Source organism: Macaca nemestrina, chromosome 1 (assembly GCF_043159975.1).
Source record: "Macaca nemestrina isolate mMacNem1 chromosome 1, mMacNem.hap1, whole genome shotgun sequence".
In the NCBI taxonomy this organism is placed as follows: domain Eukaryota; kingdom Metazoa; phylum Chordata; class Mammalia; order Primates; family Cercopithecidae; genus Macaca; species Macaca nemestrina.
The window spans coordinates 33,159,394-33,174,719 of NC_092125.1; the positions used below are offsets into that span (position 1 = coordinate 33,159,394).

Consider the following 15,326-nt stretch of genomic DNA (forward strand, 5'->3'; position numbering starts at 1 on the left):
ATATCTTCAGTATTTTTCTTGCTCTGCAAATATTTAGAAAAGCCTGCTTTCTTGTTTGTAGCATTTTGGGGGCAAGTCTTAGCTCTGCTCTGAGTTTTGTCCTCCTAGTGCTATTGCTCTGATTTTGTACTTGCCCTTGGTTACATGCCTTTCTTGTACCTTTCAGATTCAGCTTTCTCAGTTTCTAGATTTGATACAGTTTGCAGAGTTTGGGAATATCTTTTTTTTTCTTTTTCTTTTTCTTTTTTTTTGAGATGGAGTCTCGCTATGACTCCAGGCTAGAGTGCAATGGCACAATCTTGGCTCACTGTAACCTCCACTTCCTGGCTTCAAGTGATTCTCTTGCCTCAGCCTCCCAAGTAGCTGGGACTACAGGTGTGCGCCACCACTCCTGGCTAATTTTTGTATTTTCAGAAGAGACAGGGTTTCACCATGTTGGCCAGGCTGGTCTTGAACTCCTTACCTCAAGTGATCCATCTGCCTTAGCCTCCCAAAGTGTTGGGATTACAAGTGTGAGCCATGACGCCCAGCCTAGAGTTTGGGGATATCTTGAGGACTTCATGGTATACCTGAAGTAGGAACATTTCTAATCTGTCCTTCGGATTGAAAAAATGTTTTGTGGCCGGGCGCGGTGGCTCAAGCCTGTAATCCCAGCACTTTGGGAGGCCGAGACGGGCGGATCACGAGGTCAGGAGATCGAGACCATCCTGGCTAACACAATGAAACCCCATCTCTACTAAAAATACAAAAAAATTAGCCGGGCGAGGTGGCGGGCGCCTGTAGTCCCAGCTACTCGGGAGGCTGAGGCAGGAGAATGGCGTAAACCCGGGAGGCGGAGCTTGCAGTGAGCCGAGATAGCGCCACTGCACTCCAGCCTGGGCGACAGAGCGAGACTCCGTCTCAAAAAAAAAAAAAAAAAAAAAAAAAAAAAAAAAGAAAAAATGTTTTGTTTATTCACATCATACTGGTCTGTAGCTCCAATTCCCACCATTCCCACCTGCCTGATCTGCAGGCCTGCAGACACCCACCTGCAAAGTGTGTGAGAACAATGACGTAGTTCTCCACCTCACCCACTGGCGCCTTCCACTGCAGCAGGGCTTCTGTTGGAGTGATGTTGGTAGCAGTCAGATCCACAGGGTTGTCCATGGCTGAAACAGGATAGGTTATCAGTTATAAGTAAGAGGAGCTGCAGGATAGAAATGCAGGGAATGATCTCAGAAGTTCCACTCATGGTACACGACTGCTGCTGCACTCTACAAAACAAAGACGTGAGCAGAAACCTCTTCCCTTTCTCCTCTTCTGGTTCCATCAGCCTCTTCCTTTTCTCCCTGCCCCCCTTCTCTCAAGTAACCAGTTCTCCCCTAATTGCCCCCAGCTCTTCCTTTTAATTAATTCATTAACTTCTTATGTGCAGAATACTGTGCCAAGTACTACAGAGGATTTCAAAGTATGGCTGGAATGAATTTTCAACATTTAAATGTAGATGGAGCAACTAAGAACCCACAGAAATTGTTACAATTTTTTAGTTAATGAGATAATCGTACTTCCCAGGCTATTTCACTTTTATAAATGTAAAGGTGTGCCTCGTGGAAAGATCTCTGTTGATGAGCTTCAGGAGGTGTGGTGGCAACTCCATAGGGGCAGGAGTATCCCCAGGACAGAGAACACAGAAGGTCCATCCATGGAATGACCACATGGGCTCAGTCAGGTTGCCTCAAAAGTCATATCTGATTATTGGATGATTGCTTCACTGCTCACAGGTCTCACTCAGGACTGAGTCCTGGATATTCTTTTTGTTGCATTAAGAGTCAAAAGGATTCTTTCAGGCTTAGTAAGGAGGTCAAAAGGGCCTGTTAGAGGAACAGAGTGTGCTTGTCATAAGATCCTCTTCCTTGTCTAATTTGCCCATGCTCTAAGCCTTTGCTTTATTACTGTGCTTCTCTTCTATCAGGTTAGAATTTATCACAAGTGGATGTTATTACAACAGTTTAGGCATCAGCTCAACCTAAGCGTCATACAATTCACTTCTGAGAACCAAGATCTGCTGTGGATCTTACCCTATTCTCTAATTGAAAGTATTTTTTCACTTGCCTATGTCCTTTATCACAAAGAAACAACCTGGCAAATATTTTCATAATGTTAAAAATTGAATTGTATCCCTAATCTGCATGTTCAAAGAGTTCTTCAAATGCAGCCCTTAGACTACACTTGGCTTGATCTGAGACATGCATGATACCATGAGACAAAATGACACCCTGAAGGAGTACTCACTTCCAAAAGTTGTAAGATCATAGACCTCAATGTAAAACCACAACAAACAAACAACAGCAAAATAAGACATTCTGGGGCAATCTAGTTATTGGAAGTTGCCAAAATAGCTCTGCCTAGACTGGAAGGAGGGCAGTTTGGATGGGCACACCATTGCGGTTGGTGTACCAAATATACCAAATATCTGCTTTAGATATACTAGCTGCTCATGACCCAAGGAATTTTTTTTTTCTTTTGAGAAACAAGGTCTTGCTCTGTCACTCAGGCTGGCGTGCAGTGGCATGATCATGGCTCACTGTAGCCTTGGACTCCTAGATTCAAGCGATCCTCCTGCCTCAGCCTCCCTGGTAGCTGAGACTACAGGTGCATGCATCCGTGCCCTGCTAAAGAAATGAGTTTTTGACTGAAGTTGCTGCTCTCTTTTATCTTGGGGATAGGAGGCTCTTGAAATACATTTTATTTTTCTCAATGGGAAAAAAGGTTAATCTCTGTAATATGAATTTCTAGGTTCAGGAAGGTGGGATAGAGGCTTCTTTTGGTTTATTGGACCTCACTTCTGGTCAACACTTGTTTATATTTTAATGGTCACAGGTAATTTAATAGATAGGGCAAGACTGAATGGCTGTGTTATCTGTGGTCTTAAGCCTGGAAGGAGACTAGGGAAGATCAGAATATCCTGTGCTGTCTTTAGAGAATAGTTTTTGTGTTTGTGAAGGAATATTTCTTGGCCCATTGCCCTAGAGATGCTGTTTCTGAGCTTCTAAGAACATCTATAAAAGCAGTGAGAAATTCCAAAGTATATTTCCCTCATTTGGGAAATACCATTCTCCAGGGAAATTAAGCAACCGTAGAAAATCCAGGTGTTCTCCTAATGAGGCAAGCTTGATATTTTCCCATGTGCTGTGGGAATGATGGCTTAACTAGGAGGTTTGGTCTAGGGTTTGGGAATAGAAAACTTTGGCTGTGCCTGCTAGTGAGTTCTGCATGGTGTACTTGCTGAGGGACCAGAGACGGAGGAGCAGTGGTGCTACCGAGAGTCCTCCTCAGCCCCATTGTATGGGCTTGTTTTCAAGAGAGAGGCCATGGGATTTGGACTACCCTTCCCCACTTCCCCATATTGCAAGCCAGTCTCTCCCTTGCACCTCCCTTCCTCTGGTCATTATGCAGGAGCTGATGGAGTATGCAGAGGACATCTGGATATGACTAGGGGGCCTGTCAGAGACATGAGCTACATGGTACCCTTGCAGGAAGCCCAGGATGCCCACGGAGCCACATCACCTCCACTGCTTTGGTCCTGGTTGAGGGAGTTATGGCCACTTTGGTGCCTTCTTTCTTCCTGGAGCACAAAGCAAGAGCAAAGGCAGCTTCTTGGTGGTTTCTGGCTATATCTGATGATGAATTTCATGACCCCAATTCCATTACTGGAGTAACAACCCTTTTCTTCTCTGAGGTGAAATTTTCTTATCTGAGTCTTTTACAAAATCAGATGAATGATTCAGATATCTGTTTTAGAATTCACTTCCATCACATGTCTGAAAGGGCACTGTTTATGTTGGAAGTTCCATGAAAATTCCTAACCTAAACCAGCAAGACTTATAGAGGTTAACTCTCTAAACTTTTAGTATTAGAGAGGAGTATTAGGGGAAGAGAAATTGCAAATTGCCCTGCAAGACACAGTGGGTTAGAGGAGCACCCTGAAATGGAGCCTCAGCCTCCAGAACCTTTGTATGAGCCTGAACAACTTCACCCAGATCCTCAGCCAGGGTCCTGACTCGACACAGCAGGGAGACATGCCTACCTGTGTGCACGAGAGTACAGATGCGCTCGCTTTCCTCCCTGCCCCGCACGCTGTTGAGGCTGATTTCGTATTCGGTAGCTGGGTACAGTCTGGTGATGGTGAATTCTGTCACAGTGTTGGGCACCACTGAGCTGTCTAATCGTCCCACTGGAGAAGAGAAGAATCTACAGTTAAAATTCAGCAGCCCTCTCATCCAAGCAACCCATGGTACAGTCTATGTCAATAAAGCAGATGGGTGTGAGACTCAGTACTCAGTGGGGAGGGATGCTACATGGTTCATGGACTGGGAATGTTGGAGTGTGAAGAGGCTTTGCACACTGGTCTCATTCCTTCATTTTATGGACTCCTTGGAGCAAAGTAAAATTAGCTACCTATTAAGTGGTTTTCTAACAAGTCGGTCTTCTCTAAGACAATGACATTAAGGCAGTATGGAGGGCACCAATGCAAGGAGCAGTCCCCGCAGTCCAGAGACAGTGTAGTCTAGAAAGCTGTCCTGTGTCCTCACTGGAAGTGAGTGTGCCCTCCACTTCCTTAACAATGCCACATGTACCAGCAAGAACTGGCAGGGTGCAGATGAGGTCTGGGCCAATTTCCTCTGACTTGTAACTTGGCTGGAGTGGCTAATGGGACCACATCACTGTGGTTCCCTCCAAGGCTCCATCTGGCTTTGCTGGGTCTTTAGCCATCCCTCTGGATCCTAGTCTTGAACTTCATTCTTGTAGGAAAGTTCATGTGACCCTAGTTCTTGGCAGATTCTTTTGGGCCTCTTTGTTTCTCATGACACTGCCTAGATAATGGTGACCAGTTACCTCTGCTAGGGAAGGGCCTGCTTTCTGGGTGAATGTAATCAAGCCTTTCTCAAGAGGCATTGGTGAGTGCAGGGTTTCTTGGCTGCTCACCAGCCCACTCTCATTCTGATGGAGCATGCCACAGAGAAGAGGAAAAACTCAGGCAGGAGTGGATGTTCTGCGAGATATGCTAATTCTCCCATATTCTTCATTCAAATCCTAGCATCTTTGAGAAGTCAAATCACTTTGTTACCTTGGGTGGGTCGATATGATACTCGGTAGTAATCAAAAGATGCAACAGGAGGGCTCCAGGAGACCATCACTGAGTCCTTGGTCACATTGCTAATTGTGATGTCTTTTGGGGGATCAATTCCTACAAGGACCCAGTGGTTGAGGGAAAAAGACAGAAAGCACAGTGTGAAAAAGAAATTCTCATCCCTGGTTTTATATTGACCAAAAGCCAGTGTTGTCCCAAAGGCAGACAGGATCTTTCTGCGTAATAGGGTATCCTTAAAACCATGGTGTTTCAATCAGGTTGTTGTTTCAATTGAAACCTTGCAGGTATGACTAAAGCTATGTCCATGGAGAATATTTTAACAACATGAAGCCAAGTTGGCAAGCTCTGTACCTGTTACCTATCTGCAGGCCAACTAGGAACTTTTTTTAAAATTCATATGTTTTGTTTTGAATTGGGAGAAACATAGGCATTTTCTCTGGGGTAATTTTTTTTTTAATGATAAACCAAATTTTGCTTGTATCTCTTATTCTTTAGCAGTCACCTTTGGTTTCAGTTTTGAAAAACTGCCTATTGACTGTACAGGGATTTCAGAGCACAAGTCCAGAACAAATCCATTTTCCTAAATTGTATTTCATTTATGCTATGGACTTTTTTTTTTTTTTTTTTTTTTTTTTTACTGCTAGGGGATCACAGAGTTGATCAGCTGAGTGTTTAATCCACTTGTCCAGTTTGTGAGTTCTTGTTAATAAGTAGGAAACGACCCAAACATACATGTCTTCACCCACATGCACCTCATATTTGAAACTGTATTTGGGAATAATGAGCTGGGATTGATCCAATTCATCTCAGAGTGCCTGTGTTTTCTAAGCAACATCCAAATCAACCCCATTCTCTGAGTGTCAGGTCACTACCTGATTGCATGCTAGTCCCATGTGAGACTAAGGAAGCATCAGTTTACCAGTGACCTTTCCGGGCAGTTAAGAGGTGGCTCTCCAGAATAGGAACAGGTGTCTCTTCACTGTAGAGGGATTCCTGTTGCAGACTAGCTATCTCCAGTGCTTTTTTTTCTAAGCTGGTAGTGGGAGGTGTTTTGGACAAATGCATTCAAACTTTGACCTCCTCAAGACATTGACTTTGTCCCACCTTCCAAATGGGAGTTTCTCATCTAACGTATCTTCTTCAGCACTGGAGGAAGTAGCTGTTTCAGAACAGCTCATAGACTTTCTCTAGGCAGTCCCCTACTCCTTGAGTCTTTCTCTTTTAAAAGTTCATTGATTTGTCAAAGGCTACTGTGAGAACCCCTTTCATCACCTGCTGCCAAGTCCTCCAGCCTCACCTGTGGTGATGGAGCCCACAATGGGCTCAGAGGTCACTGTGCCATGGACTGCCACAAGGTTCACAATATACTCTGTGGCTGGTTGCAGGCCCATCAGGACAGCATGCCTCTTGGTGGCATCCAGGGAGACCTCTGTCATCTCTTCTTCCTCATCCCTGGGGCTGTAGTTCAGAATAAGTCTGTCTGCTGGGGGAGATGGGTCACTCCAAGTGATGTTCACACTGGAGGAGGTCACATGAGAAAAGTGCAGATGAGAAATGGGACGGAAGCCTGCAAAGCAAAGGAGATGGATGGTCCTGAAACATGTGAGAAGATGGGCCGTTGGGCCAGAAGAACTTCCTGGCTAAAGTGATCTGCTATCCTTGTTAACAAGGGCTACACCTTCACCCACTAACCCAGAGATTCCACCTCTTCACTCTCCAGTCCTGTTCACTCTACTTTTTCCAATCCAAATATGGGAAAATGGATTCTGTTAAAATGAGAAATACTTCTGTGAGTTAATCATAATACTGACCCAGAATTGAAAGCCTGTATCCTGGAAGGAATTTTACATGATCCCATGGATTCTCTGTATTCCCACTGATTTACTGCAGCAGGGAAAGATGGACAGAATCAACTACTATGTCAAGGCCATAGAAAAACCAGACACAAGTTTTCAGGCAAGTAACACTGTTGCTCACCTCTCCGCTTTACTTCCAACCCTTCCCTCTTGATGCATTTATTAGTTTTGCGTCTATCCTTTTCTACCCACCTCTCTTTTCTCCAAAGGAAATGGAACATTGGAAGAGTGAGTTGCCTGGATGAATTTCTCACACTAAGATCCACCGATCCCTGAACCTGGCTGGGATTTCTGCTGCTCTGGTACCTGTGAAAGCATCCACAGTGGACTCCAAGCTCTGCTGCCGACCCCTCTCAGCAGTGATGGAAATGATGTACTCTGCCCCAGGCTCTAGATCTGTCAATGTGTACGAGGTCCTGTCCTTGGGTACAGTGACTTCTGAGGCGATCCCAGAGGATGGGGTAAAGGTAATTCGGTAGTGATCAATGGGTCCACTGGCCTTAGTCCAGATGAGGGAGATGGAGGTCTCGGAGGAGGCTGTCACCATGAGGTCTCGGGGACTGTCAAGTTCTGTGGATTGACATAAATGGCCTATTTTACACATGTTCCCCAGGAGGGCAGTATTTATTGGCCTGCTTTGTGTGTTTGCAAGCTATCAGCAGGCCTGCTGACTATAAGCACTAGCTTGTCATTGCTGACACTTATCTCATATTTTGCTAAGCACCTTCCCTCTGAATGATGGCCAGGGGCTTGGCAAACAGATGAACAATCTGCAGAAAGGCATGATGAGCTCTGATACCACTGGATTGCATACACCTCTGGGACAAAGCTGGCTGCTGATTTTCAAGCTCCCCGTATTCATTTTCTCCCATCATTTCTCAATAAGCGAATAAGGACAAAATGGTAGCTACCACCAAGTAGGGATATGCCATCCTGGTAACAGAAGGGCACCACCCTCCAACCCTGAGGCTATTTTGACTTGTTCTAACCATAGCCAGGCAGGCAGCTAGATTTGAGGAACTGGAGACCTTTGTCCATGTGGTTCTCTAGAGAGGCTGAACCTTGGGACAAGGACCGGTCTAAAATCCCTAGCCCGGCCCAGGCTGCTAATACCATAGCTGCTGAAATGACTTTGAAATCTACCCAGGATTTGGAAGCAAAACTGATGAATCCAGAGCAACAAGGGTCTCAACTGGACTTTTCTTCTGCCCTCAGATTTAATGGGTTGTTGCAAGTCTAGACAGACCTTCACCCAAGTGGCCTTTGTGAGGGCATCTGTGGTGCATGCAGGGTGAAGATGCCCCATTCTGCCTGCTGTCGGGGTGGTCTAGATAAAAATATGGCCTGCAATGGCATCAATCTATTTAGGATTTTCCACCTCTGCTCTGTACAGCCCTGAGCAGCTCTTCAGACCATGGGGGACCGAGCATAGGTCTATGGGGAAGAGGGTGACTCCATCCTGCATGTCAGAGGTTAGGGAATAGGCATAGGGTAGATGTTGTTTCTAGGCTGACAGTTGTCACCAGAGCCTTGTTCACTGGAAGACATTGCTTTCTGACTAATTTTTGCTGGGACGAGCCTCCATGACTCCTTAGGCTTATAGGCTAACCTGGTCTTCCTCAGCAGTCCTCCTACTTACCAGTCCTGGCATTCATGGTGGCTGGTACGCTTTGTTGTGAGTTCATGATGGCAGATATTCCAACTCCATACTCAGTGCCAGGTACCAGATCTATCAGTGGATGGAGAAACAAACATTATTCTGTGTATGGGGCAGGGCTAGGAAGGCTGAAAGCAGGGAAGAAAATGATCTTAGACTTTTATTCATACCTTGTGTTTAGTCCTGCTTGAATCCTCTCCTAATTTCAACTATTAGGAAATCCCAATTTCACTATTTAGGAATCCAAGTCAATAGGACGAACCAGCCCATGTGGAGCTTCCTTCTTGCAGCGAGGCTCTCTGGGAAGGCAGAGAGGCTGCCTTGTCAGTGACCTTCAGAGGTGTGCTCACCTAAGTATACAAGGACTCCTTGTATGCTTAGCGTCTCAGGTTGGCTTGAACCAGTGAGGGGATTTCTTGCTTAAATTGTGAATTTTGGGAGTATGTAATCAAGAGAGACAGTGTGGACATAGGCCTGTAAAGCATTTCTTGAATGTTATATACAAGGACCAAGTTACACTTTTTATAGGAGCTGAGGCCATATGGGGACTCCTGGGTCCATTCTAGGGAGGAACAGTGGATGGATTTTTTTTTTCTAAGCACAGGGCTGTCAAGTAGGGGAATGCAGAAGTCCTGTTGCTATGAGCTCCCCACCAAGTTCAGTAATTCAGGCCTCAGGGTATCTAAGGTTGTGGATCTAATTTTAGAATAACTTCCAGGGGAGTCCAGGAAGACAGAGGAAATGCAAAAACTGTCTCACTAAAGGGTGTAAGCTTCTCTGAGGAAATTCTTTCGGAGGTTTACCACAAAGGATCCCTGAGAGGCTCCTAGAAGATCTGGAATTCTCTGGGTTCTCTCCTTGCCCTCTTTCACATTTATTTTCAGACTAACCAGTTTGACTGGTGTACTAGTTTCCTATTGCTGCTGTAACACATCACCACAATTTAGTGACTTATAACAATGAAAGTATATTCTTTTACAGTTAGTTCAGGAGGTCTGCAGTCTAAAGTAGTTCAGCAGGGCTGCATTCCTTCTGGAGGCTCTAGGAGAAAATCCATTTCCCTGCCTTTTCTAGCTTCTAGAGGCTGCCTGCATTCTTTGGTTCATGGTCTCTTAATCTATCTTCAAAGCCAGCAGCTTGAAACGATCAAATCTGTTTTCTCTCTCTGACCTCTGCTCCTATCATTGCATCTACTTTGACCTCCCTACAACCATCTTATGAAAATCCTTGTGATCATGTTGGACCCACCTGCATAGGACAGTCTAGTCTCTCCTTCTCAAGATCTTTAATTTAATCACACCTGCAAAGTCCTTTTTGCCCTGTAAGGTGGTTATATTCACAGATGCTGGGGATTCTTTGAGGGCTATTTCATCTATTACAACTGGCATCAAACTCATCTTTATCTATTAGGACTGGCATTGTAGAAAAACCCAACAAAGGCAGGGCACGGTGGCTCACGCCTATAATCCCAATACTTTGGGAGACCGAGGTGCGTGGATCACCTGAGGTCAGGAGTTTGAGACCAGCCTGACCAATATGGTGAAAACTATCTCTACTAAAATTATAAAAATTAGCCTGGTGTGGTGGTGTGCGTCTGTAGTCCCAGCTACTTGGGAGGTTGAGGCAGGAGAACCACTTGAACCCAGGAGGCGGAGGTTGCAGTGAGCCAAGATCACGCCACTGCACTCCAGCCTGGGTGACAGAGTGAGACTCTGTATCAAAAAAACAAAAACAAACAAACAAACAAAAACAAAACAAAACAAAAAAACCCAACAAAATCAAGTGATCACCCTGCCAACCTCTAATGGTCAGTCTGAGTCCTTCCGGTAGGCTCTTTGTGGGACTTTGTGTGGGCTCATGGCTGATTGCAATGGTATTCTGTGTTTATATAACATCTGTGTTTTTCAGAATGGATTGTGTTTTAGAGTCTCATCACAACCTTGGGAGGATGGTGGGATAAGCAGTCTTTTCTCCATCTGCATTAGCTTCCTATGACTACTGTTATAAATGACCACACACAGTGTGGCTTAAAACAGACATGTGTCCTCCCACAGTTCTGAAGTCTAGAAGTCTGAAATCAAAGTGTCTCCAGGACCACGTTTCCTCTGAAGGCTCAAGGAGACTTAGGTTCTGGTGGTTGCCAGCAGTCCCTGGCATTCCTTGGCTTGTAGTTGCGTCGCCCCAGTCTCTGCCTCTGTAGACACATGGCCTTCTCCTTGTGTGTCTGTGTCTTCCCCTCTTCTTATAAACACACCAGTCACATTGAATTTAGGGGCCACCCTAATCCAGTATGACCTCATCTTAACTCTACTGCATCTGTAAAGACCTTATTTCCAAATAAGGTCACACTCATGGGTTTGGGGTGGACATGCATTTTGAGGGGACTGTTATTCAACAGAGTACATCATCTTTTTATAAAAAAAAAACTGTGGCATGGAGTAAGTCTGTGACCAGCTAGAGATGCCCCGTTGGCTTCTGGTCTCAGAGTTCAGGGCTTTTAGGAGGAATGGGATGTCCTATTACTTTTTCCATCACACTGGCTTCTCAGGGCAGCTGTGATTTCTCTGGAATCCCTGATTTTGATTGGAAATACTTTGAGCAACATTTCTTTAACAAATGGCTTGGCTTGGCCAAGAGAAATGCTGCCTGGCAGCCAGTGGGTTCTTCATCCCCTTCCTCAGTGGGGTTTCGTGCAGTCCATGCAATAAATGTTGCTTAAGCATGGCAGAGCTTACCAGGCCAGTTTCCCTCCCAGGAATGCAGTCCCGAAGCCCTGTCTGGGTAGGCATTCGAATCAGCCCTCTTTCTTTTCTTGAACCAGCTTGCTTTCTTTCCCAACCCTTAAATTCTTTCTTTCTCTAAAGTGGCAACACCAGTGGAGGTAAACTTTGAAGTTTGACAGCCTTTGACGTCTGACATATCTATGTTTATATTCAGCCTCTTCCACCTTTTACCTGTGTAATTTTGATTACTTAACATCTTTGAGCCTCAATTTCTGAAGAATGAGAATAATTAACAGCATCTATATCAGAGGGTCATCATGAGGATTATATGAGTCCAAGTGTTTAAAGTCCAGTGCCTGGATCTTACTGGTAATAGCTAATATTTTATTACTTTGCACAGAGAACTATTCCTGGATTTTGAGTACTTTTTTATTGTGAGTGGTCTCATCAACTACAAAAAGTAACCCAGGCAAGTACAGGCTGTTCCTGGGTACACCTGTTGTTACTGGTTTGCTGGGGCTTAGCCTGTTGGCTCTGTTGGAAACCAGTGATTCAGGGAGTCCAGGTGACTGTGAGGACCTTGCCCCTGGCTGGGCCGAGTACCTGTCTCTAGATTGAGTGGGTGATTGCAGTACCTCCAGATCCATCTGAAGCACAGATTTATCTCCATCAATATGTTCAGTGAGTCCCAGGTACATCCTTGGTTGCAGAAATGAGATTACCTTTGGGACATAAACTATTTTTATCAGGCAACTGATTGAGACCTTCAATTGCCTATAATGAAGTAGCAATTCTCCAACATAGATGAAGGGTGACAGATCGAGGGAATAAGACAGAAATTATACGCTGCCAAACAGATCTAACATGTAACATTTTCATCCCAGTTTCTTATTTATGAAGCTTAAATGAAATGTTCAATAATTTACAATGGAATCATCTTCTCCCAGAAAACTGCAGAGCAGAATTTAAAGCATTCTCTTCCCAGGTTTTCTGTCTAGAGGATGGAAAAGTGGGACTCGCTTATAGGTTTGTGTCTGCTGCTTTCCTTTGATTTTCAGCAGCTTTCTTCCATGCTACAAGTGAATTGTTGCTCTTTGCCAGCAGGTAAAATATAGTTCTGCTGGAAAAAAAACCACAAGTATCCGAGGCATAGCCAGTGCACCTATATATCAGCACTCTGAGTACTCCTAGGGATTTCTCACTTTTTAAAGACCCCATTGCTCTCTATCAATGCCCCCTTTATCTCTCTATCCAACTCCTGCAAGTGGTAACATATAAATGGCCCTGTTCCCTTTCTTAACAATAGCATGGAAAATTCATCCCATAGGAAATCACTACTCTCCATTCCTTACAGAACTTTCTTTGTTCAGCTTGGAGGTTGTTGCTTTTCTCAACTCTTTCACCTCACACCCATTCTTCTTGGAACCTCTAAAGCATAGTCATCCACTCAGCAAATATTATTAAGGGCCTCCTTTGTGTCAGGCACAAGGTGGTGTGAGCTAAACAAGACATTAGCCTTGCCCTTTTGGGGATGAAAAGGAATCTGTGCTAACAAAGTAAATTAATTATTTAGTGAGCACCCATAATATGCCAAGCATTAAGCTACATGGAAAAGAATAATGACGAAGGGGAGGGAAGAAAAAGAGAAGTAAAAAATTCTTGAGTGTCTGATGGTAAAGAGTTATGCAATTATAACTGCTTCTTAAATATTCACATGTTATTTAATTTCCCTGCAGTGCTACTGATAGGGTATTATAGATAAGCAAACAGGAGCTCCAAGAAGTCTATTCCTTGGCCAAGGTCACACAACTATTACATGATAAAGCTAGGTTTGGGAGACTGAGATGGGCAGATCATGAGGTCAGGAGATCAAGACCATCCTGGATAACACGGTGAAAACCCATCTCTACTAAAAATACAAAAACATTAGCTGGGCGAGGTGGCGGGCACCTGTAGTCCCAGCTACCGGGGAGGCTGAGGCAGGAGAATGGCGTGAACCTGGGAGGCGAAGCTTGCAGTGAGCCGAGATCACGCCACTGTACTCCAGCCTGGGCAACAGAGCAAGATTCCGTCTCAAAAACAAAACAAAACAAAACAAAACTAGGTTTGGAACCCAAGTCCCTTGATTTTTTCGGACACATCATAGCATGGTTCCCATCCCTGAGTCTTACAGGCCAGGAGGAGGGAGCAGATTAAGCAAATTGGAAATCGAGAGTGATGTGGTACCTGTTATAGTTTGGATGCTTGTCCCCTCCAAATCTCATGTTGAATTGGCATCCCCAATGTTGGCGGTGGGGCCCAGTGGGAGGTGCTTGGGTCATGGGGGTAGAGCCCTCATGAATGGCTTGGAGCTGTGCTTGAGATAGTGAGTGAGTTCTCGTGAGATCTGGTTGTTTAAAAGTGTGTGGCACCTCCCCCGAGCCCTTGCCCCCTCTGTCATTGTGTGATGCGGGGGCTCGCCTTCTGGCTTTCCCCATGATTGTAAGCTTTCTGAGACCCTCACCAGAAGCAGAGGCTGGCGTCATGTTTCCTGTACACCCTGAAGAACTGCAAGCCAGTCAAACCTCCTTTCTTTATAAATTCCTCAAGTATTCCTTTATAGTGATGCAAATAGACTAATGCAGTACCAAAGCAGGGGCTGCCAACTAAGAGGAAAAGATCAGCAAGGGACTAAGAGGACAGGATCAGCAGGGAGAAGATCAGCATGGGCTGGAATAGGCAGATAAGTCTTTCCAGAGAAGGTATTTGAGTTGAAACTTAAAGCTGGCTAAGATAAGGAAAGATAGAGGGAAGGAAATATGGAATTCTCTAGTGGTCAGAATGGGACATAATGAGCATTCATAGATTAATGAGGGCTGGAGAGGAACAGGAGCTAGCACATTCTCACCTGCAGTGCAAGGACTGTGGTGATAAAGGCAGAATGACTTATTTAGCCCTGTTTTGGAAACCTATTCTTCATGCCTGCTGTTGCTAGCAGGGAAAGTGGTAGGGAGAAGGAGGCCCAAGGAACTGAGATTGCTGTCTCTTGCTAGCAAAAACATGAATAAGATACTTGGGGTCTGCAGGCTTGGTTGAGCTCAAGTGGACATGAGGAAATATGGACTCTTTCCATCTTTAAATCCCTAGGATCATCTACCAAGTGTCTGTGAAGCTCAAGTCTATGAAACTGAGGTTAGGGGTGTGATTGGCCCTAGTGCACTGGGTGCCTACCTTCGTGGAGAGGGACAAACTGAGGACCCTGTCCCCAAGGAACTTGCAGTCAATCTGCAGTTTTTATAGTGATTATGTTATTATTGTTAATTTTCATATTGGTTTCCTCACTAGACTCTTAGGTCTTTGGGTCAAAGATTTTATTTTTTTCGGTATGTAGTATAGTGAGAAAACATGCATAGAAGCAGCATGGTGGTGGTGGCAGTAGCGGTGGTGGTGGGGAGTGTTGGGGAGACTGTGAAGAGAGGATATCTGGACTGGGTTTTGAAGGACCCATGGACATCTGGTGGCAGGGAGGGCATCCCAGACAAAGGAAACAGGGCATACAAAGGCAGCTCTGGCAAAATAATTCATGAAAACCCAGGGACTAATATAGGGTCCCTCACAGAGAAATTTCCCATCAGTGGAATTTGGAGACCAGAGGTTTCATGGGGGAGATATGCAGAGAGGATCTTTGGAGAGCCCCTGAAATCACACCAGATAGGCACCAATCTACTTTTTAGTTAAATGGAGATCTGAGCTCCCAGCCTCCCCACACTTATCTCTTTGGATAATGACAGGTGCATCTTCAGGGTTCCTGGAATGAGTCAGGCTTTCGAGGCCATTTCCCTGCTTTTTTGGGTGTGCATGATGTTCAAGTCTCAAGAGAAGCAGCCAATTCCATCCTGATTTAAAGGAAGGGACTGGCCTAACAAGCCCATTTTTGATAAGAAAAATAATACTTCTAAGGACTGTTCTCAGATGGAGCT

The 15,326-nt window shown here is 44.9% G+C and overlaps 1 protein-coding gene across 8 annotated transcripts in view; it reads right to left on the reverse strand.

Moving 5' to 3' along the window:
* The window catches only part of LOC105484466 (tenascin R), a 425,382-nt gene that overhangs the window by 41,125 nt on the left and 368,931 nt on the right, over positions 1-15,326 (reverse strand). For all 8 annotated transcript variants that reach the window (XM_011746108.2, XM_071076034.1, XM_011746104.3 and 5 more), the window contains 6 exons: positions 8,627-8,716; positions 7,294-7,557; positions 6,429-6,698; positions 5,108-5,227; positions 4,067-4,213; positions 1,029-1,148 (listed from right to left, as the gene is read on the reverse strand). In XM_011746108.2, the coding sequence (XP_011744410.2) occupies positions 1,029-1,148; positions 4,067-4,213; positions 5,108-5,227; positions 6,429-6,698; positions 7,294-7,557; positions 8,627-8,716 (1,011 nt within the window). The remainder of the gene's footprint in view (positions 1-1,028; positions 1,149-4,066; positions 4,214-5,107; positions 5,228-6,428; positions 6,699-7,293; positions 7,558-8,626; positions 8,717-15,326) is intronic.